The sequence below is a fragment of the Uloborus diversus genome, unplaced genomic scaffold (assembly GCF_026930045.1).
Source record: "Uloborus diversus isolate 005 unplaced genomic scaffold, Udiv.v.3.1 scaffold_13, whole genome shotgun sequence".
Lineage (NCBI taxonomy): Eukaryota > Metazoa > Arthropoda > Arachnida > Araneae > Uloboridae > Uloborus > Uloborus diversus.
The window spans coordinates 1557653-1584362 of NW_026557987.1; the positions used below are offsets into that span (position 1 = coordinate 1557653).

Sequence of the window (26710 nt, forward strand, 5' to 3'; positions counted from 1 at the left end):
TAATTTATATTTAATCAAGCAACAAACTACTCTGCTAAAGTAGTTATCCTAACCAAAGGTAAAAGCTAACCTAATGTATTATACATAGTATTTGGTTCCTTTTTTCTTTTTTGCCAGTATTCAAAATAGTTGCAGTGCCTTTGTATGTTCTAGTGGTGAACAATGTCATCTGATTGTTAAAACCAGATTTGTTTTATAAAAAAAAATGTTTGTTCATGTTTAATCTTGTGTTATCTTATAACAATATTTTAGAAACAGTTAGTAGTATTATTTTTTTTTTTTTTAAAGTATTAAAAAATAATAAACAAATGTGAAATTGTTTTAAGGCTCTTTTTGAAGTAGTATACTGAATTATTTTGCCGTTTTTACTTCCTTTTACAAAAAAGAAAGTATTGTATTTGCAAAAAAATTTTCACTCAAAATTCGGCCTTAATTTTCATTTTGCTCACCCCCAAATGAATGTTGAGTTTTTTTTTCAACCCGACCACAGGCGGATAACTGCCTTAGAACGTATAAACACCCAAAACATCCATTTTTACATTCCCCGAGTTAATTACAACGACTTTTCTCGTGATGTACTTATGTATGTGCGTATGTATGTTGCATAACTCAAGAACCATATGTCCTAGAAAACTGAAATTTGGTACGTAGACTACTAGTGGGATCTAGTTGTGCACCTCCCCTTTTGGTTGCATTCCGATTTTTCTAAAGGGGTCTTTTTCCCCTTTTTGGGGGGAAATCATTGTCAATTTCGATTTATACTCAAGTGATGTTATAATTTGGCGATATATCGCCAGTCTTTTGGTCGCCAAGTTGGCGACAAATTCGACAATTTTTTTTTAAAATCTGGTTTTAATTTGGCCATTGGTGGTGATATTTAGAGTTAACTTCTGAACCACATTAAAATTGCCAGTAATGGGGAAATGACATTAGAATTGGAGTAAAAGGAAGTCATGTGATGCACACATCAGCTCGTTTGTAAATGTTTTGTTATACAGTCAACGCTCGATATAATGACCTCCTATTACTGCGACCTTTCCATTATAGCGACCGATGCATGAAGTCCCGTTTCCAATTCCATAGATGCAACGTTATTTTACTGTCCATTAGAGCGTCCGAACTGAACCATTCATTCCAATATAACGTCCAAAACTAAGTTCAAATTTTTGTTCTAATCTCAGGACTAACTATCCGAAAACTAATGTTTTAACACTATACGTTTCTAAAGGTAAAATATGTTCATTTAAATGAATTATTTTTTTAGTATGAGGTAAAAGAAATAATGAAAATAGCGCACAAATAATAAACATCACAAATGGAAAAAGTCTAAAAAAGTGGAAAGCTTCTACAATTGCAGCAAAAATTAAAAAAAAAAAAAACAGAAACTCACGCAATTTTTAAAAAATTATTTTATTAGTTTCTTGATTATCTTTAAAATGAAGCATAACTATGAGAAATTATTCCTGCATTTCCAAAATCGACTTAACTTGCAATACGTTATAACGACCTCTCGTTATAGCGACCGATTCCCTTTGGACGACAGGGGTCGTTATAACGAACGTCAACTGTAATGATGTTTTTTATGCTGCTGATAGTTTTTCCTGTGAGTTGTTATAAGATTCAAATGAATTTTGAGAATGAAATGTTCAAAGAATAAGCTCTAACACTAGTATTTTTAAATCTCAGCTTTTAATTTGAGTATTGTTTTAACGGCATTGTATTTTTCTTCCTAGTCTCTTGCTAAGAAAGATGTAACTAGAATTACGTCCGGATCAAGTACTGGAATAGAAAAAGAAAAGCCATCACCTACTTCTAGCATAACTAAAGATGTAGGTCGAATTTTTCAATCAAATATATAAATTTTTTTCATAAGTAGAAATAAAAAATGAGTACAATTAAAAGGTACCATATATACTCGCATATAAGTCGAGAAATTTTTTACAAAAAATGAGGTTTGAAGTTAGGGGGTCGACTTATACGCAAGGCAGAATTTCCAAAAATTTCCCCCTATTTTTTCCCAGGAAAACACACTTAAAAACGTGAACATTTTCTCGATTTTAGTATATCCCTTTTAAACAGATGCTGAAGAAGTAAATGCTTAAACATTCTGCTATAATTTTACATGGTCTGACTGTGAAATAAAGAATAAATAATTACAGTATATGCCCGACTACGCGAAAAGTGCGGGGATCGCCGTATTCACAAATGTTCGCGAAAATGCAATCCCGATAGTGTAATATGACTAAAGCATAAAATTTTATTGATATACAATCAAAATAAAAGCAACAAGTAAGAAAAATCGTAACAGTGAAATCGAAACCTTTACAAAAATCCCGAACGCCAAGAGTGAACCCTTTTGGTGCCAAAAAATAAAAATCGGACGTTTTTTAACATAAAAATAATCATTGCATTTCATTTTTCTCTTTTTTATATCGTTTAAGTTCAAAATTAGTGGCAACACCTTCCCGTTTTTTTCTAAAAGTCGGGACCATAGACTAATAATAAGAGTAGACCGAGCTTTCCCAGACTTGCTGATGAAAAAAATGGGTTCATGGATACATCATGTGACTGGTGGAAGGTTTGGCGAAAACTTTGGCGGCATGGTTGCCAGCTGGCAGGATTATCTATAGTTTGGCACTCGACATGTATTTTAAGACGGAATGTGCTTTCATTATAATTTTTTTCCAGGTGCAGAGATGGAACTGTTTTTCTTTTAGTTATGAATTAGTAATTAATTTTTGATTATTTTGACATTAGTAATTAATTTTTGATCACAGTTTTCAGTAACTTTTATTTCATTTGGAACTGCTACATCAGCGTTGGCTTGAACGTAATGGAGTAAAGGTTTTGCATTAACGCAAAAATGTACTAATCGGAATCTTAAATTGAAATTGTAGGTAAAAATCTTACCGTTTGCCGATTCTATTCGGGCGCTTGCATCTTTAATTGCTTAGAGAGTTATTGAAATTGACTAAAGAAAATGCACATTATTATCTAAACGAAAAACTCACTATATTAACAAAATATTTACAACTTAGAATAACAAATTTAAAAATCGGACTCCATAAAAGATCATAATTTCGCGTTCCATCAATTCCATTTATTTTATTTCTCGCGGGCATTGATCGTCTGCTACGATCAACGCCCGCTGTTGCTAGGATATCCAACAGTCACATGGTTTGGTTCATGAGTAGCAAAGGGTTGCCATAGCTCGGTTTATTCTTATTATTAGTCTATGGTCGGGACTCTACTTATACGCCGGTTTTCGATTTCCCCCCGATTTTTCTCCTAAAGTAGGGTTGGCGACTTATATGCGAGTATATACGGTACCATTTTTTAAAATTCAATTTCAATGTTATTATGCACTGATGTTTTCCATGTCCCCCTCAGAGTAATTCTCAGGATTTGTTTACATCAGGATCTTCTACATATTATGTGGGTGAGTTAATACATTTACTTTTTTTTACTTTTTTGTAAGTTTTCTTGCAAAAATTTTTCCTGATCTCTTATGTGTTGTACAGTAATGTGATGTGCACATTGATGTTGCTATTTTATTAACTTATTGACATACATTGCATGAAATTTCTTGAAATTGTATGAGTGAGGGAAAGCCATTACAATCCTCCCATCAAAGTAATTTTTAAATTAATAGTATTTGTAAGACACTAAGTGAAATTTTAAAAAACCATTCATTATTTTTCCTACCGTTTTATCTTTCTTCCTTACACTGTTAGTTTTGTTTCGAAATTGTTATGCAAAATAATGTGGTGGGACAATTGCCCTTGTGGACCCTTGTGTATGTTGATGTCCAAACTACGAATAATGATCAGGGTTCCCAGTCCTTGAAAATCTTTGAAAATCCTTTGAATTTTATTTTAACAAACTTGAAACCACGGAAAAGCACTTGATTTTCTGATGGGTCTTTGAAAAATAATAATAGTACTTGATTTCTCTGTTGGTAGAATAAAAATATGTAGATGTTTGGCATTGAAAAATATTACGGGAATAGAAAATCTTTGTAAATGGCACCGTTTACGTATTTAACTCTAGGAATTTGTATTTCTAAAGGAAGAACATTTTTTTTCAAAAGTCATTAAAATGTAATTTTTTAATACTAATTTCAACTAGATTGTGGAAGAATCAAATGTATTTCATGTATTTCTGCCTTAGCCCTGGCTATAGGGAGTAACTTGCTGAAAATATTTCGATTCTGTTTGGTTAAATATTTTATTTGCTTCGAAGTGAAAATTGGCATTAAGATAAATTAGATTGAAGATAAATTAGATTTGAAGATGAATTTGGTTTTAGATAATGTACGCTCATTTTACTAAAAGCAATTGTTTGAAACAATTGAGAATTGAAAACAATTGCTCATCAGCGATGTTCAATCAGGAAAGAGTGCCAATTTCATTGCTCTATAGGTTAGTGTACTAATTCAGTTCAAAGTTTTACCAAAATGTAGTGGAAAACTTCCCTAGATTTCCCTAGGGCTAGAGCGTACAATGCTGAAGCTAAATAAAATGTCAAAATGGATATATAACCTACAAACACCTTTATTTATATAATTTTCTTGATTTAAAAAAAAGGCACTTTAATGACTGTTTTCCTGAAAATAATAAGATCTTTAAGGATTAATAACCAGGGTTCACCGATATATACATCGGTCAATATATATCATGATATATATCTGACATTCATTCTGAAAATATGATATTTTGATCTTTTGATATTTATTTTTCAAACTGCGATATTTGCAGAAAAAAGGTTTTGCAGTAATCGTATTAATATTATTCATTTATTATTAAAAAATAATCAAATGAAAAGGCTATATGTACATAATATATTGATTTATCATTAAAATAATGCAATAATTTAATATTCCTTTCTTATTTTATATTCGTAAAAGTATTAGTAACGTTGAAATTTTAATATCAATTTAAAAAGCCTAGTTGAAAACTAAAAGTTGGTCAGAAAGAAAGAAAATATCTTGTAGCTGGACACTGACAAATGTATATTTTTATGTTTCTGAGTCATAATTTTGTAAATAAAACTAACGAAAGAAGAATGAGTGAAGGAATTTATGCATTTTTAAGTAACTAGGTTAAGATTAATGAATATTTTAAATAAAATATTAATTTCAAAATATATATAAACATTACACATTATAACAATCAGAAGATTTTACAAATAGATTTACAATTTTGCATGCATATGATACTGTGATGTTTTTTTTTTTTTTTTTTGTTTTTTTTGAGGGCTTGTGAAATATGATCAATTTTACAGAACACATGAATATAATCATCAATATTCTATGTAACAAACAGTATCAGTAGCAGCTATAGTTTATAATAAAAAATAAATTATCATATTTCACAAATGATTCTAAGTGCTATTTATGCATAAATACTATTTAAAGTGAATAATTTTTTACATAAAATGTATATTTGTAAAAGAAACATTTATTTTAAGGCTATATATAATAATAATAATAATAATATAAAAAAATAAACAGCAGTGATTTGAGGGTGAAGTTATGACTTATTTGTGGTGATTGAAGACATCGTAAAAATATCAAAATATGTGATATTTTTGATATTTTCAAAAGTATCATGATATTTTCAAACTCTGTTAGTAACAGTGATGAGATTATTCAGGCTTCTGTCTGAATTTCAGATTTTTCTTGAATTGTTTGAAATATTCATATTTTTAACAGTTTAAAAAAATTTAGTTTTCATCCACTTTTCCCTTTCTGTAAACTTTAAAATCGCACCAAAGCAAGGTAGGCTCACCTAAGATTGACTCTAAATCTCACCAATCTTAAAAGTTTTGTCAATTTCTTGAGAAGAATCTTCGGAAAGCAACTTACGTTCGCATGGTGATTAATGATCAAAAAATTGTTGAAACAAAATTATTTTAGCGAACATTTATGTATACCTTCAGAAATGTTCTGTATCAGTAAATTTATTTACGAAAAAACATGCTTGAATATCATACAGATTTTTAGCGCAGGGTAAAATTTTGCCCCTTTTTTATGTGGATTTTTCAGACTTATTGTGCTTTCATGTCTGTAATAAGCATGTAATGGGGTTGTTTCCATCAGTCAAAAATACTACTTTTAGTCACTGAAATGGATAGAATGAGTAAAAAAATAATATGGACCTAGAAAATACTTTCATTTTCCCAACAGTTATTTTTTAATTAATTTTTTTAAAAAATATCCGTTTTTGAAAACAAGGCGTGGTCTTGATGACGTCACAAATGATACAGTTTGGCGCATTTTTCTACCACGTTATGATAATCAAGAAGCAAATTAAATATTGCACTCTACGCTTGCTATCAACCCTATCGTTGCCAATACACGTGAGTAAAGATGCGAATTAAATAGTTTGCTCTGTGGATGGCAACTCAGAATGGCATTTCATCATTTGTGATGTCACACGACAGAAGGGTAAACAATGAAAGTGCTCCGATGTAAGTAATTTTTTAAAACTATTAAATTTAAATAAGTTATTTGAAAAATAGTCACATCCTATGTTTTTAAGCATGGTCTTCCAGAAAAAAATATTTTTAAAATTTTGGAAACGATCCATTACTATTTTGGGCAATTATGGGCAAAGGATGAAATGGTGTTAGAAGTGAAAGATGATTGAAAAAATTAGTTTCTTAAATTTTTAGTTTCTCAAAGATTAAAAAAAGGCAGGTTTCTTCCAGATAAAAAGGCACTTGAATTGAATTAAAAGGTCAGTTTTCAATTGACATTTTATGGTAGAAAATGCTTTTTTAAAAACTTTTTTTAATACTACATGCATACAAATACACAAAAACCAAGTATTTTAATAAATTTCTTTTTTGAAGTTTAGTTTTAAAAGTATGTATTAACAAAGGAAATTCAGATTTATTTTCAAATCAAATTCTAATGGAAGAGAGAAACAAGGGTATTATATTTCAAGGCCTGACTTGTACAATTCTTATGCTAAGAAGAAAAAAAAGTCTGCTTTTATGCTGAACTTAATTAAAATTTCAAAGGCGCTAGAAAGTCACATTGAGAAATGCAAAAAAGAGGGCAGGGTCAGAGCCTGCTTAAAAATGAGGGAGGGAAACATTATTATCTTTACATTGAGTGTGTAAAAAAAATGGAAGTAAACTCCTTATTAATTAGTAAAAGAGCTGTTAAAGTAACATTGTTGCAATGTTAGATTTTTTTGGAAGTAGTTAACTATTTAAAACCATCAATGTTTGTTAATTAAAGGTTTGTAAAATTGAGCATCCATTGTAGTTAAAACGTATGAAATGTCATTCTAGTGTTATTATGGTTCATGCCTTGACCATAAAATCCGTCTATTCGGAACTCCAGCACTCGAATACGCTACCTTGCGGTGATTTACAAAACTGCAAATGAAACTTAAACATTGCCACGTTGTGTTCCACGTTTGTCAGTTGACGTAAACACAAGCAGTTTGTTCTGAGTATTTATTAACGCAATCAATGTGTCTTAGTTTGCTTTCAGCTACAGAAATTAATTCGTCCCTTAGTAGTATTCTCGAGCTTCTCAAAATAATGTTAGTTTTCTTTATTTCCTTAATAATTGGTGAAAGCGAAAATTCTGGATTAACAAACTTGGATAACGTTATACAAGGTAAAAAATTTATTGTTTTGTATGAATTTGTAAGAATATGGGGTTTTTTTAATCTGAAATTAATTAAACTTACCATATTTTACAGCAGCATTTAGTTGGAATGGACAGTATGCAAAATATTTTCTTGAATATATTATCGTAGAACAAAATGAATAACCGAGAAAGAATTTACTTTATTCCTTTTATTCTCAGCTGAAAGGTTTCGCCAAATTTGTTTAAGGTTATAGTCTTAGTATAGTGCGAGGAAAGTAGCCTTGGCGAGATTTCGCCTTTTTAGTTAAACCATTTTTAATTTTTATCATGAGTGGAATAAAATGGTAGTAAGATTACAGAATTCGATAAGTGAAAGGAAATAATGGTCAATCAACTGAAAAGAAAACTACCACCATATATCCGTGAGAATTTTGTTGATGATTTGCATAACATGACACAATTAAATCCTAACTCAGAAATTAGAAAAATCAAAACAGAAAATTTTTAAATGAACCGATTCGGGAATTCGAGATAAATAACTCAGCTACAAATGGAAAAAAATAAGCGCTAGCCAAGCAAGGCAAAAAAGTATCATCTTCTTTCGATAACAATTTGTAATGTCACATTGAATTTTCTAGCATTAATTGTTATTCTTGTCAGGCCACAATTATTATTTAGTTTTATCAAGAATTGATAAATATCGAATTCAACATTGTGGAAATAGCTGCTTAGAACTACGAACTACGTAGTTTGCATTAATCTTTGACGTTTAGTAATGCTTCTTGAATTCTCATTTCTTTCTACGTGGGCCAGAATATCCACAAGACTTTGAAAATTAATTTCAAAAGAATAAAGCGAAAAAATCATATGTACGAACAAAAATCACAACACTTTTAGCATTTTCTTCGTTACCATGTGCGTTTGTTTTAGTTTTCAATTCCGCCATTAGACAGTGACTTCAGTGCCCCCTATAGTTCGTTGGAGTTGCGAATCACCTTTGCTAATGTCATAACAACATTTCATAAATCTGCATAGGAACAAGCAAGTCTCAGGTCCTGGTACATTTGAGGGTATCTCTTGTGAACATTGTACTCTTGTGTACTGCTTTTAACTTTTTTTTTAAATTTAATTAAATAATGTTAAAGAACAAAATTAATTGCTAGAATTTATAATTAGCATTAAGTAGAAGTTAAATATTATATTGTAGCTGAAAAATCATTTTAATGTAAAGGGCAATCTTATATAATTAAAACTGAGCGTATGTACCTAGGTATGTATGTCCGAGTTACTTCTCCCGAACGCCAGTAAACTGACCATCGAACTAGGTATCAATGGATTCGTAATTTTCCCGTCTTCATGTTTGGCTATTTAACATAATCCTTGGATAAAAATTTGCGAAGATATCCATTAAAAACTATTAATTGGATGCTTCACTTGCCAAACCGGTTAACTCCGTAAAACAAAAAGTCGAGAAAAGTGATGAAGAAGATAGTGTTATCTATAGGAGTGAATCGGCCCTCCTCAAGGGCGCCCATATAGGGGGGCAAGGCCCCCCCCCTCCCTTTGAAATGAGAAATTCCTTGCTTTTAGTGCTTTTTTCTTTGCAAAAATGTATAAAAATTTCTTTTTCAGCCATTAATGAATAAGTTATTAAAAATGTCAACTCTTAATGTGTCTTATCTGTACTGAAATCAGTTTCTACAGGGAAAATATTTTGCTAAATCATGGGAGAAATTTTTGAGCCCCCCCCCCTTAAAATTTTGCATATGGGCGCCCTTGGCCCTCGTATTACATTTTCTGCCATCGCAGGATCAGAAATGTACTGAACCAAATTTTTAATATAAAAACTCAGATGCTAAGCATTGATAAAGCACTATTAAAGCAGAAATGAGGATTTTTTAAAAAAGTGGAGTTAATCGATTTGGCTACTGAGGCATCCAATTATGAAGCTTAGATTTCGACATAAAATCCCTATTTTTCAAAGGCTTTCCTCCACTCAAATTATTATTCAGTGCTTCATCTGAACTTTCTGTTACAATGCTGTTATTAAAATTTGTAACGTGAAAAAAATCATTGAGAAAAAACATCTGTTGCCAGTTTTTTATAGATTATGAACAAATAAATTTCTGGGTTGAGACATTTCCCGTAATGGGGGGATTTAAAATGTTTCCTTTTTGGTTATTTTTCCGCAATCTGCCGCAAAATTTTACTGACTTTTTTTTTGTTCAAGCGTGATTGTTGAACACTCGTTACTTGACATAACTTTTATTTTTGATGTAGACCGTGCAAAGCCAGGCGACGCAGCTAGTTATTTATAAAATATGTATCGTCTTTTTGACTTTTCATTTGAATACAAATCATACCTTTCTGTGGATACATAAAATGATGAACAAAAGGACTGTAACATTAAATGTAAAATAGTTTACATACTAACATTTTAAAAATTTGAGTTTAAATGCTAAAATGTTTTTATTTCATGGAAAAATTTTTTTTTTGAAAGTTGCTAATGTGTATGTTTTTGTATTACTCATTCTATGAAGAGATATCATATTGAAAGTTTTATTTTAAAAGTTTTCTTTTCTTATTTCCGTTGATACCATATACTCTGCATTACCATGGTGCTAACAATTCAAATTTTCTGGCATTTCAAACAATTTGGAGTTTACTTTGCAACTTAAAAATAAATTTCGTAGCCCCATTCCAGTGGCAAAGCAAACCGCGATGGGGAAAAAAATAGATTAGAGACTGACACAATTAGTAAATTGAAAAAGTGAGTTTACTAAATTTGGCATTCGCTTGACCACCATTGATTAACATTTATAACTTGCTTTATTAACAAATTTAAGTTTATTTTTAAGAGGTAAATTTTTTTTATGCATTGAGTAGATACATGTATATTAAAATTTTTATGTAATTAAAAAATATTTTAATTTTAGGATTAGAAATGTTTGTTTTGTTTTAATTCAATTCTTTATAAAATAATTTGTAATCAATTAGATTTTTCTTACCAGAATCACAAAAATAGTTTGTTAATATTTTAACAAAATTGAATTATTAACTTTTATTAATATATTTAGAAAATCGCCCGTCAAGATATGACGGGTGAAAATTGCTTCTACATATGAACCAAGCCATTGCTTGTTTGGTGATATTTTGATAGTTGAAATCATAACCGTAACTCCAGTGGATTAACCCTAAACTCCAGTAGATAGCGCTCATTGTTGACCACTTTTTCGTTTCTTCATTCCCCTGAAATGAGTCTTACCAGTGGAACAGTTAAGTGACCAGATCGAGTTCAGACCTTGTCACAATAAAGCCTTTCCCTGTATGTTAAACATCACCGAAACATATTATCAAATGATCATGCCGTGGGGCGAGTTTCATTGTTGATGACGTCAGGAGTGTTACTTGATCATTGGCTATTGTGTATATGGGGATTAAATATCCTTTAGGATACACATTATGTTGTAAGTTAGACATGTATTTACTGCATAAAAATAGGAAATAACAACATAAAATTTGCAGATTACTACATACATATTTTTTTCAGTGTAAAATGAGTGAGCTATGGATGAAAAGACATCCGACAAAAACCAAAAATGCCTTGTATGCTGCAATTATATGTTGTTATTTCTTATAATTGCACAACAAGCATTTTAACATGCACAAAGTTTTCATTCAACTTTATATATTTACTATGTTTAATTAAATATATTTTTAAAACCTCGCTTTTTCCGGCATGCCGAAAAGGACCAGGTCAGGATTATTGAAAACCTTGTGACTCCCGTGTTTTCTGTCATGTCAACTAATGCGTGGTAATGCGGTATTATTCCTCCAACGGTATAAACTGCTACAGCTGAATGTGATCGGAAGAACTTCACAGTATTTAGCAGTAAGTTACGGCCTCTAAGCCAGGGCTAAGGCAGAACTACATGCAATGAACTGATATATTGCATGAACTTCAGAGTAGTTTTGTGAAGGGAAACATATCTTAATCTATTCAGTAAGTTACCACCCTATAGCCAAGGCTAAGGCAGAAATACTTGAAAAACATCGCCAGATCAGTCAATTCGAGCCGAGGACTTTAGTTTCGTTCTTATTAGCACTCATCAGCCCGGCAAAACCTCTTAAGGAAGCCAAGAGTGCCAAACAAACTGGTAGCTAATACAGAATTAGCACTGACCAGACGAGTGACCGAAGCAATGGTTCGGTTCAACTCGAATATTGAAGGCAAGGCAGGTAGTCTGCCTTAGCCCTGGTTATAGGGCGGTAACTTACTGAATACTGCCGTGTGCATGTAAAGGGCAGTAACTGCAAATTTTTCATTTTTCATTTTTTTGCATTTTTGTCATCTATTGTACGTTATCTTTATTTTACAAGCTCGCTTATTTGGTTTCCGCTGAAAAAAAGGCCCGAAAAAGACGTCTATTTCCAACATTTTTCTATAGTTAGTATTGAATAAAAAAAGTGTTTCTTCAAATATCTCGAAAACTCATTTCTGCAAATACTGCCGTTTACCTGCACACGGCAGAATATACCATACCTTGTCTTCAGTCTTCGAATTGAACCGAACCATTGCTTCAGTCACTCATCTGGTCAGTGCTAATTCTGTATTAGCTACCACTTTGTTTGGCACTCTTGGTTTCCTTAAGAGGCTTTCCACCTCCAGCTCAGTCACTCCTATGCCGGGCTGATGAGTGCCAATAAGCACGAAACTGCAGTCCTCGGCTGGAATTGATTGAGCTGGCGGTGTTTTTCATGTATATCTTATTCTATTCCAACCAGTGACTTTTTCTTATAATCAATGTTCTTCCCTAATAGCCTCTGTTCATCCTTACAAAATCTATAAGATTTTTTTTGTGATTTTCTTTTGGTATTTATTATACTTTCTCCTCAAATGTTTTCTTTTTTTTTTCTTTTTAGAAGATTATGTTCATGCTTTTCTGACCGACACAAATGAACCATCAACAAGCCCTAATAGAATGACTTTTACTATTTCTGGGAAACAGAGAGTAATTAAAAACAAGAAGCAAAAATTGGATACCCAAAAAGTGTGTTGATTTTTTTTTCTTTTTGATGACAGTGTTTTAGCTATTTATATATATTTAATATTATTCCTACTTTTATCAATCTTAAATTTTTAGTGTTTCATGACTTGGAAGGGTAAGGAAATACCTCGCTGTTGGTAGTTTACGAGTCAGGTGATTCAAATCGAGGTTAAATAACCAAACAAAAACTGAACCCCTCTTTCTCAAAATTCAAATTTTATTGCCATGCAAACTCGAAGTATGACCTTGCATTTTTTTTTTTTTTTTGACATTTTAAAGGTCAAAAGTGGGCAGGAAATCTGTCTTTAAGTAAGAAATAATAAAGGATAGTGCCGGATTTGGAATTTTGGAGGCCCCTAAACAGGGTTCGAAAAGATCATCATATTTTCGAAAATATCCGATACTTTGATATACATCTGAATATTTTGATATATATGTATATATCCGATATTTTTGACCCGTGAAAGGAAGGATATTTTGTAAAAATTTTATTGGGGGGCCCCTTTGTTGTGGAGGCCCCTGGGCAGTAGCCCCGCCTGCCCTCCCCTAAATCCGGTCCTGATAAAGGATAATGCTGGCAATGGTCTTGATAGGTGGAAGAGACAGCATGTGCAAAGTACAAAAAGTGGCTGCATGATTGCAGACTACAGGGGGTCACATGTGATTTTTCAGTGTTTTTACCCTGAATTCTAGTAATTTTTTAGAGAAAAAAGGACTATGTAGAAAAAAAAGATAGGATCTTGCAGGCTAAATTCAACATCTTTCAGCTAATACCATCCATCCACATTAAAATAGTCGTGAATATTGATACAAATTTATATATGGTTGCCGTATCAGTTAAGAAGGAAATCGAAAAGAGAGGTGAAACACTTACTGAAAAGAATTTTCTATTGTATTTCGTCAACATAACCATAGTATATTTTGTGGGTTTTAATTTTTCAAAACTAGATTTCTAAAATTCTAGATTTTTTAAAAGAAACTATCATTTCTTTCTAGTCTCCAGAGAGGGAAGTGGTGCCTACCACTAGTTCTAAACTGAGTGCAGAAAAAAGTATTCCAACATCTCTGTCCCCTTCTAGCAGGATTAAAAAAGAAGTAAGCTGATTTATTGTATTTTTTAATGTTTTAATTCATGGAGAAAATTATTTAACATGAAAAGTTGACTAACTCAAGTGTCATGACAGTCTCCACAAAATACTGTGGCATTTTTTTACATTCTTTTATCCTTTAGCATAAGAAGACTTCATCTGTTGCATAAGCAAAAATCTGATTGCTTTCCGCACTTACGCCATTGCACAATTTTTTTTTCTTTGGGATTTTTTCTTGTTTTGAGATTAGTTTTAACCAAAAGTACAGTCGAGTCCTGACTTACGTGAGGGATGCGTTCCAAGACCCCTCGCGTAAGTCGAAGTTTCACGTTCTGGAAAAATATATTTATACAAATTTTTTGAAGCATTCCAAATACGTTTAGGCACTTATAAACACCCCTCAAACTGCTCTAAAGCATTCCTTAACCATACACTACAGTTTCTTGCATAAAGAACTGAACTTTTACTGTATTTAAAAAATAAAAAACTGCTATTCAACATGAAATACTTAAGATGCACAAAATGAATGACCAATGGGAATGAAAGACAGAAAATAAAACAACATGGTACGCATAGCATGTAGTAAAATTAAAATGATGCACTATCAATGGTTGGAAGTAGCGCGCTACAAGTAGCGACGCTACTGTAGTAGCTACATTTTTGAGTAGTTTGTAATGTAGCGCACTACTTTTTTCAAAAAGTAGTGTAGTGAGTAGTCAACTACAAAAAAATAGTAGTTTGTAGCGATTTCTGGAAACTACTTTTGAATAAACTGAAAAAAAAAAGGTTCAAACGAATTTGACTGGCGCAAATTTTACACAATTACATCAGCGGATGCAATAAGAAATAAGACTCATAAAAATACGAGCTGACCTCAGACATTTCATTTTGACGCCATACGTTCTATCTGTTTGACGCCATTACTTTTTTTGTTGTCGTAATTTTCATATTTCACCAATATTCATATTGCAAAAAGCACTTGCTTTCGCGAAAATGAATATGTCGGTGATTTCGCGAGTTGAAAATTTGGTGAACAGATCGAAGATTTAAAAACAAATATTTTAGTGAGGCTTAAATTTTCGACAGTATTCACCAAATAAAAAGAAGCTACTGAAAATGCTATAGAAAAAGATGAAATTGAACTGTTCTGGAGGACTTAACAATAAATACGAGCATTACAGTGTGTAAAAGTATGATAACGGACAGTTTTCTTAATGTCTTCTGATGAGCTAATTTATCAATCTTTTTTTGTTGAATCCTGTTACGGTGTGTGTGTGTGTATTACGGTGTCCCCCACCCCCAAAAAAATTGAAAGTTGATTTTTCAAGTTGCACACTCTCTTATATTTTGTCCTTTTACGTCAAAAAAAAAAAAAATCATATAATTTGAACAACGGCAGCAAGTGCCGATTATGTCTGAAAGTGTGAACCAGCACTTGTGTAATGCTAGGCCAAATTAAAATAAAATGTTTTCTTTTATAAACTCAAAATTAAAAACCATTTAGATATCCCACACGTGCCTAACATTTATAAATTTCTTCAAAAAATTAAGTCTTTGATACATCTTTTCAGAAATGTAAGATTTTACGAAATTATCAAGCTGAAAAATATAAACAGTAAAGTAGAAAAGTAGGTAATTAGCGTTAAATAGAAATTTTTGTTTTCCTGCAATTTTTAAGTCTCCCACATAGTACTCAAAGATCTGTTTTTTTTCCAGGTTGAGTTAAATTTTTCATTTGAAATATATTATTTTTTTATTATTCGTTTGTAATTGTTGATCTGTAAATATGTTCGGCAGTAATTTTTGAACTTGATATTCAACTTAAATTTATATGCAATTTTTTAAAAGATAACTGAATAATTGGAAAAAAATCATTTTTTTAAATAAAATTATAAATTTTAGGTCGTGTGGCATATATAAATGTTTTTTAATTTGAATAAATGTTCTTGTGGCACATATGGGGTGTTGGGTACAGGGGCAACGTTTTATCAACAGAAATTTCGAGTTTCTAAAAAAAGTCCCCCCCCCCCCCCCCCGATGTGGCCTAGCATACAAGTACTGTTTTACACTTTCAGATGCAAGTCGGCACGGGTTGCCGTTGTGCAAATTATATGAAACTTTTCTCACGAACAAGAAACACACAAGAAGAAAAATACAAGAGTGTACACTGTTAAAACTACAGGTTGCGTTCGGCACCTTTCAGGGGTGAAACGCTTGTTCACCAGCGGCACCCAATACGGAGCCGAAATTGCACCTCTTATTAGGGTGAAAAACGGGCACCTTTTAAAAGACAGACAGCGGGGGTGAAAAGAAGGAACCTTCGGAGAGATAATTGGCACCCTTACTGATTTCTACAGTAGATGCTCTTCCCCCCTCCCCCGTATTGTGTGCGTTTTTTGAATGTTATTGTGTTTATTGTTTGGGTTTATGATATACAATGTCTTGGTACGTTTTTCACATTGAATTGATTTTGGATTAAAGCTTGTCATTTAAGGCTTTTGATCACATTTCAGACTTTCCAACATAATTTAGAAGAGTTCATGACTTCAATTCCTCTATTCGAGTTGTAACCCTTGGATTGTTCAGTAGTTTTAAATAATATTGACATTTACTACAGCATGGTACCAAAAATTAAGAGTGTAGGCATTTATGGATAATTTACAGGCACAGCCAAAAATATTCAGTTAAATTACAATCACGGAAAAATAAAATCGTTTCATAAATTGCAGGCGTTTCATAAACGTTCAAAATATTTTAATCAAGAGTAACATATAGATACTTATATATGGTTCAAAATTTGAATATCATATTTGAACATAAGTAATCTAAAAAAGCACTTTTTTTCTTTTTTAAATAGGAACTTATTTGACATTAAAAATAAAAACAAATTTTTAGCATCCTACATAATAAAAAGCATTGGAAACAGAAATTCGAAAGAAAAAAAAAACGCGTCTAGACACTGCATTCTTTTTTTGAAATAACACCAACGAAATATTTTCACGTAATGAGTCATGGCATAAAACACACAGAGAGATTTCTTTTCAAAGCGTTTTTTTTCCTTTACTACGTCTACGTAGCTATTTTATTGAGAAGATAAAGACATTTAGAGTATCTGCTGTAGCAGTTAAATCATTGCATTTTCATCCCGGTTACTTATTAATTATTTCGTATTGCTAACAATAAACATTTTTGGGGAAAATCCGCGAGGCCGCTGACGCGACAAACAAGTAATAACACCATACATTATTACACATGATAGAAAAAGCCATACATCACTATGTTAAAACGGTTAACTATAAACAATAAGTAATACTCAGTTTACTTTGTTGAAACACAACTCTGAAAACACTAAAAGCCTGTTGGAAAGCCTTAAATGTTACACCATGATTAAAAACCTGTACTTACGCAAGTTTTTGAAGGTTTGTCACAGAAATTTTGAATTTTAATCCAGTTTTGCTGTATATTCAATGTGGAAATTTAATGTAGCAACAACTTTGTTGCAGCATCGTCGTCCGCCATTAAAGTGGCTAAACTGAACTTATACCGGAACGCACAGCGCATGTGCGAGCGGGGCACCTTTTCGAAGGAAAAATATTCAGCTATTGGCTACTGCGTGGGCTGATGGCCTTTCATTATCTTCTTTCATCCACTGAGGTGCTAAAAGATATCGGAACAATATTTCCTATCTTCCATGGCTCCCTGTGGTTCCGTCTTTGCACCCTAAGGCGGAAATTCGCTCCTATATGGCACCTCTGGTTATAACAGTGTATGCGACTTGAAAAAATGACTTTCATTTTTTGAGGGACAACCAATTGTGTATGCTTTTTATTTACTTATTTTTTGAAAATTAGCGAAGTAGCGACTACATTTTTAAAGTAGTTTGTAGTTGCTACATTTTGAAAAAAGTAGTTGTAGTTGTAGTTAACTACATTTGTAACAAAGTAGTTGTAGTTGTAGTTCGCTACAAAAAAAATGTAGTTTTTCCAACCACTGTGCACTATAATAGTACAGTAGATACAGTAACAATCTTTAAGAGTTAAAAAATGAGGATAGTGATGATTTCTGCTCCATGATTAGATCATTATTCTTATCTAATAAATTTTTAAATGTGTTTGCTTCGCCTTAATAACGTTTCAATTTTGTAGTTGTTCAAGCATATCGAGAATTTTAGCGTTTTTTATATATTTTTAAAATCAGAAACTTTTTTTTTCTTCCCATCTTCACAAACTTTAGATGAAGGTGATACTAAGGTGCCGTTATTTTTCAACAACTTTTATATTTAGAATGAAAAAAATAAATGAGAAAGATGCTGTGTGGTTTTTGATGCACTAGACTAGTTTGGTGAGGAAACTTTGGCTGTCAGTGATGCTTAAAGGGATGTAATAATATTCACAAATTCAATATTTAGTAGCCAATAACGAAGCTGATACTTCCTTCCAAAAAAATTTGTGTTATGGGTGAAAAATTCGCGTTAGCTCTAAAATTCTTTATTCGTGAAAAATTTGCGTTGTAGCCATTTCGTGTAAGTAGAATCTTGTTGTAGCGGGAGTCAACTGTATTTGCTAACATTACACTACATTCCAGAGTCCTTCATACCTGCCACTACACATAGTTTAACCAGTTGGATGGGGCCCTGATGAGAAGCTCGTTTTTTGATCCGGACCAGGATCTAGGAAACCCCTGATCCATTACCCCTAGAGGCAAGATTCCTTGATTTAAATCACGATTAAAATGAAATAATGTAGAAGAAAAATCATTGATTGAAATCACTTTTTAAAAATTTTTGAAAATTGATTTTGCAGTTTTAGAATGTCATGTTCTAAATCTAAAGTATGTTGCATTTACAACCTCATCTTCAATTAGCTAAACCATATATCCCTCTCTACCCATCAGGGTTGGTAAAAAAACGGGGGGTTTTTTTTTTCAAAAAAAAAAAACCAAAAAAAACTTTTTTTGGTTTAAACCAGGTTTTTTTGGTTTAAACCGGGTTTTTTTGGTTTAAATACTATTTGCGAGAAAAACAATTAATTTTCGGAAGGTAATTAAGGTTCCATGTAATTAACAGTTATTCAATAGTCACATTATACCTAATTTCTTGATTAATTAAAGAGATTAGAACAAAATCTTGTAACTAAATTAAATAATTAAAATAGCTTTCTGCGGGGAAATATTGATTGAAATGTTTGACTTGATTAACATATTAGTATGCATGTATATATAGACCCTTTATGATACGAAATACTGGCTTCTTTTTTGATTTCATCGAATGAAAGCCAGATTAGGTCTTTTTTTCTACCAGAATTAGACATTCTTTTTAAAACAATATGAGTAAGTAACTTTTCTAAACTGCACAGGTTAGCTAAGGCAAAGCAAATACCAAAATCCCAATTGCAATGAATAAGGGGGGGGGGGGGACTAAGAATTATCTGCACCCAATAGTCATAAAGCAGCATAGGTGTATAGCCAATCAAAATCTTTTGAGCACACAGAATCCAAAAAAAAGAAAAAAAAAACACCAATGGAGAGTGTAGTTTATATGTGAAGATTTATATATTTCTCAATCAATTTTTACACATACATTGGCATTTTGTTCTGGGAATTTAAAAATTTATCTTTTAATCTTCCTACATTATAATATAAGGAACTATTATGTATCATAATATGAAGTATAAACTTTTTTTTTTAAATTTGATTCAAAAAATGTTATTTGTGTCAAATCTTAATTTTTAGGTGCAAACAATTAAGTTAAACTGTTGATTACCTTACAAGTCAAAGTTAAAATTCCTGGAAAGTGCAAATAAATGGGCAAAAATGTCACACCCCTGCAACAGGAGTGAGCAATATAATGGATTGCATCTACAATAAAAGATTCAATTCTTAGTAAATCTTAACTAATCATGCAAATTAAGCATAATGATGGAAGTTGACTGAAATCTGCTTTATGGCACATGTATGAAATAAAAAATATATTAATATTCTTTTTCAATTAAAGCTTGTAATACATTTTGAAGAAGCAACTTTGTAATTTTAGTATTTATCTCTGCAACTTAGCATAAATGAAATTTTGCATTTTTCAATATGTGTGGAGAAATCAATGTAAACCTGTAAAATGGATTTTTTTTTTTTTGTTTTTTTTTTTTTTTAAAAAACATTTAAAAAAAAAACCGCATGGTTTAAAAAAAAAAACAATTGGCTTAAACCATGGTTTAAACCAACGTGGTTTAAACCAAACAACCCTGGCAAAAACGTGTCTTTAAAAACATTTTTGAAAATTATTGTGTCAAAAAGTATTCAAGATATCAACCATAAAATTGAACAGAACAAATGAAAAAAATATCATTAAAATCTGAGACCATGGGTTTCATTTTTGTTTGTGACTGGGTGATTTGATATGGAATGACCCTGTTATTATTTTGCATTTTTGTACTTGAGCTTTGCTGTACAGGCTTGCTTGTTCAGTTTCCGCTGAATATAAAGTTCAGAAAGAACGTCAAATTCCAACATTTCCCTCCTGTTAGTATGGAATACTAAACGCATTTCTTTCAAATATCTCAAAATCTCATTGCAGAACTCTTCTCATTTGAAAACTCTTATTTTACAATGGTCAATGGATGCACCTCTAAACAATGAGAATGGCATATGTACAAGGGAGATGGTCATTTTAGCATTTTGCTGAGACTTTTTTTTCTTATTTTTGCCTTTTTGCTTAAGATTTTTGGACTTGTCTGAACACCAGAAAGAGGGGTCCCTCTAGTCATATGTTGTTTCATTTTTAAAGGTGTTGGCTAATACTTTTATATTTAAAATAGTTAATGTTGTTTCTATAATATTTTTCAATCAAAAAAGAAATCAAATTAATAAAAATTGATCCGACTGAAAGCATTGGTGTGTTTTTACCCTTTTGACTTGTTCAATAAGTCTTTTATAAAAAAAATCTTTTGGTTCGGTCAGTTTTATTTTGATTGTTTTCTTTGTTTCTTGTTTTCTGTCCACCATTTTTTTCAGATTGATTTGATGTTCTCATATTTTTTTTCTCTTATTTCCCTTTAGAGTGCTGCTCAGAGTCCAGTTAAAACGCAACCTTCTACATCTTATGGAAGTAAGCTCTTATGTTTGTTTATGACTTTTTATCTACTTTTCTTAAAAGCAATCTCCGTGGTCGACAATGGCCATGGTCAACTCAGCCGTTCATCCCGTCAGTGATTCGGTAAAATGAGTACCAAGAGTGCTTGGTAACTAAATTCTGGGGGTTCTGCATTCAGCCAGTGACTCCACCTTAGCATCTGCCTTTCTCCCCAGAGCCCTTGATCAGGAAAACTTTGGCCCTCATGGGCTGTTTGGGTTTTCTTTTTTTTTTTGATTGCACAAAGATGCATTATACAGCTTGAGTTTAATGTACTTATTAATACACTTATTAAATTATATTCACTTATTTGAACTTATTATCTATGCTTAAAATACTTATTGGCAATAATTATTACTTGATATTCCTAAAGGAGACTGAGTGCATCCAGAAATTTTTCTAGGCAGAGGTGAGGCCTTGTAAAATTACAGTAGAATGTGAAAAAGCTGAACTAATTAGGACCATAGGAATTTTGGATTTTTAAATTGTTCAGATTCTTAAAAATAACCAAGAAAATACTATTTATTAAAATAATTAGTCATTCATACAAATAAAGTGGTTGTGCAATATGTGTGAGCATAACGTACAGTACATAACATTAGAATACATAATAAACAAGGTTTTTATTATAATTTGAATTAACAGCTCAAAATGTTGTAAACACTGCATTTTATTTAATATGCAATGGTTTTCAAGTAGGGCAAAGAAAGGAAGCCATTATCATTGGTAACATAAATCAGGGAAATTTGGTTAACTCAATCAGGGAAAAGCCACGGAAAGTTTTTTCAGTTTCTGTCGCCACCCTGAAATAGCTTTAAAGGAGCTGTTAAAATGTAAAATAATTTGCCAAATATGTGGGTAAAGCCTTCAAAAGCATTAAGAGTTCCATTCAAATTTGTGCTCAAGAAGCACATATAGCCGCAACGTAAAAAAAACAGGGTTGGCAAATACCTGGGTTTTTTTAAAAAAAGCCCATGGACCCAGGGTTTTTTGGGTTTTTTTAAATAAAACCCAAAAAAAAAACCAACTAAAGCTGGGTTTTTTAAAAGTAATGTAGGTTTTTTGTCTTTTTTTAAGGAAAATGTGGGGTACTTGTAGCATATTGTAGCGTAAATATATGAACAAAGCATATAAATTGTCTTGGGGTAAAAAAAGTTGGAAAATTCAGCTTTTTCTGAAGAAAAGTATAAAAGACGACGAAACCCAAGAATGGTGGGTTTCGTCGAATGGTTCAGATTTTTTAGTTTCCATGATTACCAACAGTTAAGGCAAAGCTACTTCTCGGGTGATAAAATCTATTGTTTGTTTGTTCGTTTTTAATTACTACATTTTTTTTTGCATTTTACTTTATTGTATTTCATTTTGTTATTCAAAACTACTGTAGAACCTCAAGTAGTTTAAATCCCTTTTTACTGAATTCCTGCTTAATCAAAACATTTCTTTGAATTTTATGTTGCCTGTTTTTCTATTTCTGTGTACAGAGTAAGACATATTAAACTTTTTCGTAAGATAATGAAAATACTGTACATCCTAATTTGTTTTATGTCCCACCGTTTGTAAAACCTGTTAATTTCTAAAAAGTATACCTTGTTTATTCTAGATTTGTGACGCGTTGGTTTGCAGAAAATAATTCACATGAAAGCCTTTTAGCTAGAGTAGTTTCCTCTGTACAATCTACAAATATTGAGAAAATCAGATGTGACAGGACTTAGTCAAGATAATTTGAGTTATTTATTGACCAGTTAAAGAAAAAATTTAAATATATTTATTTAAAATCTTTGAAGTATTTTTTTTAATGCTGTTAAGCGTTACGAAATACTATTAAAGTTCAAAATTCAATTTTTATGTCCATTGTCTGTGGTGAAAAAAAAAAGAAAGAAGAAAGAAGTTTAAATTGTGAAAGAATTTAAATTTATTTTTTTTAACATTCTCAGAAAATTTAAAAAACCCAAAAGTGGGCTAAATTATGGGTTTTTTTAAATGGGTTTTTTCAAAAAAAAAAAACATTGGGTCCAATCCGGCCAACCCTGAAAAAAAAAGTAAACAAATTGCAAAGCGCATATTGTGCCTCTATTCTGCACTCTTGCCCAAAGGTCAGGACTAGATTGCTATAGCTGTCCTGCAGCACATGCCATATTTCTTTGTTGAACGTTAAAGTTGATGAATGCTCAGTATTTCACTCAGCATAACAAAAAAAAGAGGGCAAAGGACAAAAAAAAAAACTCAACTGAAAATTCAATCTTTGTAACATGAAATGCATGAAAATAGGGTAATCTGCCAGTAAATGAATTCTTAAGCACAATAGGAGTTTCAGGAATTCATAATAACTAAAAACTGCAGCATTTAGTATGTGACATTTACAACATGTTAAAAGATATATGCAGAGATATTGCTAGGATTTTTTCCAAGGCGTAAAAGTACTCCTTGATACTTGAGGCGTGAGCGAGAGTGAAATATATAAAAATAGTAAAGGCCTTAAAAGTTATCTATTCCATCTTTTTAAGTATAAAAAGGAAAATGGAAGGGAAAGAAGACATTCATATCATTTTGATTTGAGACATTTTGTACTTCATAAAAAAAAAAATAAATAAATAAAGTAAAACTTTTAAGCATAACAATTTTAAAATCCTGATTTTTCATTTTCCAATATGTTAACATTTTGTTTAAAATACCAAGCTTAAAAACTCTATTTTTGAGGCTAATTTTCAATGAGTAAAATACACTTATACAGACATTAAAAATATCTCAGGATGTATGTAATTGTTTTTTTTAATGTGATTTTAGTATTGATGGTAATTCTATATCAGTTTAATTTTTTCTTTTTGTAAATGGGGGGGGGGGAGTGATGAACACGACTAACCAGTGGACAGAAGCAGGGTTGGCAAGAACCCCGGTTTTTTTTAAAAAGCCCATGGACCCAGGGTTTTTTTGGGTTTTTTTAAATAAAACCCCAAAAAAAACCAGCTAAAGCTGGGTTTTTTAAAAGAAATGGGGGGGGGGGTTGCCTCTTTTTAGGGAAAGTGTGGGGTACTTGTAGCATATTGTAGCGTAAGTATATTGACAAAGCACAAAAATTGTCTTGGGGTAAAAAAAGCTGGGAAATTCAGTGTTTTCTGAAGAAAAGTATATAAGATGACAAAACCCAAGAATGGGGAAGTTTCAGATTTTTTAGTTTCCATGATTGCCAAAAGTTAAGGTAAAGTTACTTCTCGAGTGATAAAATCTATTGTTCGTTTTTAATTACTACATTTTTTTTTTTTTTTTTTTGCATTTTACTTTATTGTATTTCGTTTTGTCATGCAAAACTACTGTAGAACCTCAAGTAGTTTAAATCCCTTTTTACTGAATTCCAGCTTAATCAAGACATTTCTTTGAATTTTATGTTGCCAGTTTTACTATTTCTGTGTACAGAGTAAGAAATATTAAACTTTCTCGTAAGATAATGAAAATAATGTACCTGTTCTGTTTTCTGTCGACCGTTTGAAAAATCTGTTAATTTCTAAAAAATATACCTTGTTTATTTGAGATTTGTGACGTGTTGGTTTGCAGAAAATTATTAACATGAAAGCCTTTTGGCTAGAGTAGTTTCCTCTGTACAATCTACAAAGATTGAGAAAATCAGACGTGACAGGACTTAGTCAAGATAATTTGAGTTATTTTTCAGTCAAAGAAAAAGTTAAATATATTTATTTAAAACCTTTGAAGTATTTTTTTAATGCCGTCAAGAGTTAAGAAATGCTTTTTAAGTTCAAAAATCATTTTTTATGTCCATTGACTGTGGTAAAGTACAAATAAAAAATAAATTTAAATTGTGAAAGTATTTAAATTAATCAATTTTTCTAAAAACTTCTCAAAATTTTTAAAAAACCCAAAAGTGGGCTAAATAATGGGTTTTTTTAAATGGGCTTTTTCAAAAAAAAAAAAAAAACCATTGGGTCCAATCCGGCCAACCCTGGACAGAAGCCAAATTTTCCAATAAGTTGCTGCTGTTAATTCAACTTACAAAACACTTTTGATTTTTTTTTCCCCCAAATCATCACGCAATGTTTGTTCATTGGTCAGACTACTTCCTAATCACAATTATTCTTGTTGCATGTTTAAAAATGTTTTTTTGTCACTCATGAGTGCGAAATAATTACAATGCCATAAGCTGTTGATTGTAAATCTTTTAAATTATCTTCTCTAGAGTCAATAGTAAAGCTATTGGAAATGTTTAAAGCTGATGAAAGCCCAAAGAGAGGAGTTAAAAGAAGCATGGAGGAAGGTAATTAATTATTGATGTAATTCATTTTTGATTTGAATTAAGTGCATATTTTTTGTATTTTGTGCGGCGTTATTTGACTGCTTTAATTTGAATTACACTAAAAATGAGTGACATTGTTCATGAATTGCTTAAATTGGGTTTTTTAAAATTTGTATTCTATTTTAAATGACCTGTTTATAAATAGTATTGTGCTCAGATAGTTCTAAAGTACATACTTGAAACCGGGTAGGCAAGGTTTAAAAAGTACTTAGTTAAATGAACCACAATAATTATGCAGTTATAAAACAAGAGTCTACTGTAATATACAATAATATTGTGATGCAACTATGTTTGCTTCATTTTTTTGCATTTAATTGCTTCTATAGGAAAAACAATACCAGAGTATAATTAACATTTTCTTAGTACATTAATCATTAATATAAAGCCATTTTATTTTAATTATGTGATTCATGAAATAATATTTTACTATTAACAAATACTGCAATAAAATTGGAATGTAATTGAATTATGTAATAATTCTATTGCATCATAGGTACAATTTTATGTATTAAACATATGGTAAATCAGCCTCTTTGTTTTGTCCAGTTTCGCCCATCTTTTCTGGCTTCTCAGACTTTTAGCAAGAAAGTAGACAAAATACCAGCCCTGGTTTGATTATACGTTCTTAATATGGATTTTCAGTGTTATATTAGAATTGGCAACATGTATTAGACCCATGGGTTCTGGGGGGTTGACCCTCAACCCCCCCCCCCCTCCTTGCAGCATCCGTGAGAGTGTTTTCTTTCTTAGGCACCATTTTAAGTTTTCAATGATAGTGCTATCTACTAGGACTCGACCGATGCATCGGCGCCGATGGTTCAACAATTTAGCCATCGGCATCGGCGGCCGATGCTAAATTGCAGGAAACATCGGCCCATCGGCCTTAAAAACATCGAAAAGCCGATGGAATTGGCCGATGTTTTTGAAAAAAAAAAGGACCTTTGATGATTATTGATTACCTTTTAATACAAAGTAAAGGTTGTTTTCATATAAAATTGTTTACTAAATTTCAATATGAATTTCTATTTTAGTCACCCCTGAAAGAGTTTTTCATATTGCATTCAGGTACCAAACAAGTTAATTATTGCGTTGTTTCTTGCTGTTGGATGTATGTATCTCTCATAAGTCATAACTCCAAAATGGTAAACTGTAGAAGGATAAGTTTTCGCATGTGGGGTGTGCGTACGTTCCAGTTGTGCACTTCCCTTTTTGTTTTCGATCGGGTGTTCTGAAAAGCCTGTTTACTCATGTTTTGTGGCTATTAGTTACTTATTTCAACGCAAAACTAATATAGCGTCTCAGACTGATGATCATTTGGTGATATATATTGCCGAATTGGAGACCATGGAAGCAAATATGAGATGGCAAAACCGGTTTTTGTGTCATTTTGTTAGATTCCCGTTGAGCCGACGGTAATTTTTAATTTTTCGATATTTGTAATATAAATCACAGTAATGCAGTCTTTTCTGTATTGCTTCGACGGAGTTACAAGTTTGGGGCCCTATTTCTCTATCACACAAGTTGTAAAACATTTATCAT

The 26710-nt window shown here is 31.6% G+C and overlaps 1 protein-coding gene across 1 annotated transcript in view; it reads left to right on the top strand.

Moving 5' to 3' along the window:
* LOC129232615 (uncharacterized) overlaps window positions 1-25140 on the top strand; it is a 50652-nt gene extending 25512 nt beyond the window's left edge. Inside the window, exons 8-13 of the mRNA XM_054866747.1 lie at window positions 1734-1829; window positions 3391-3439; window positions 12533-12660; window positions 13654-13752; window positions 20796-20844; window positions 25055-25140. Of these exons, the coding sequence (XP_054722722.1) occupies window positions 1734-1829; window positions 3391-3439; window positions 12533-12660; window positions 13654-13752; window positions 20796-20844; window positions 25055-25140 (507 nt within the window). The remainder of the gene's footprint in view (window positions 1-1733; window positions 1830-3390; window positions 3440-12532; window positions 12661-13653; window positions 13753-20795; window positions 20845-25054) is intronic.
* Window positions 25141-26710: the final 1570 nt, after the last annotated feature.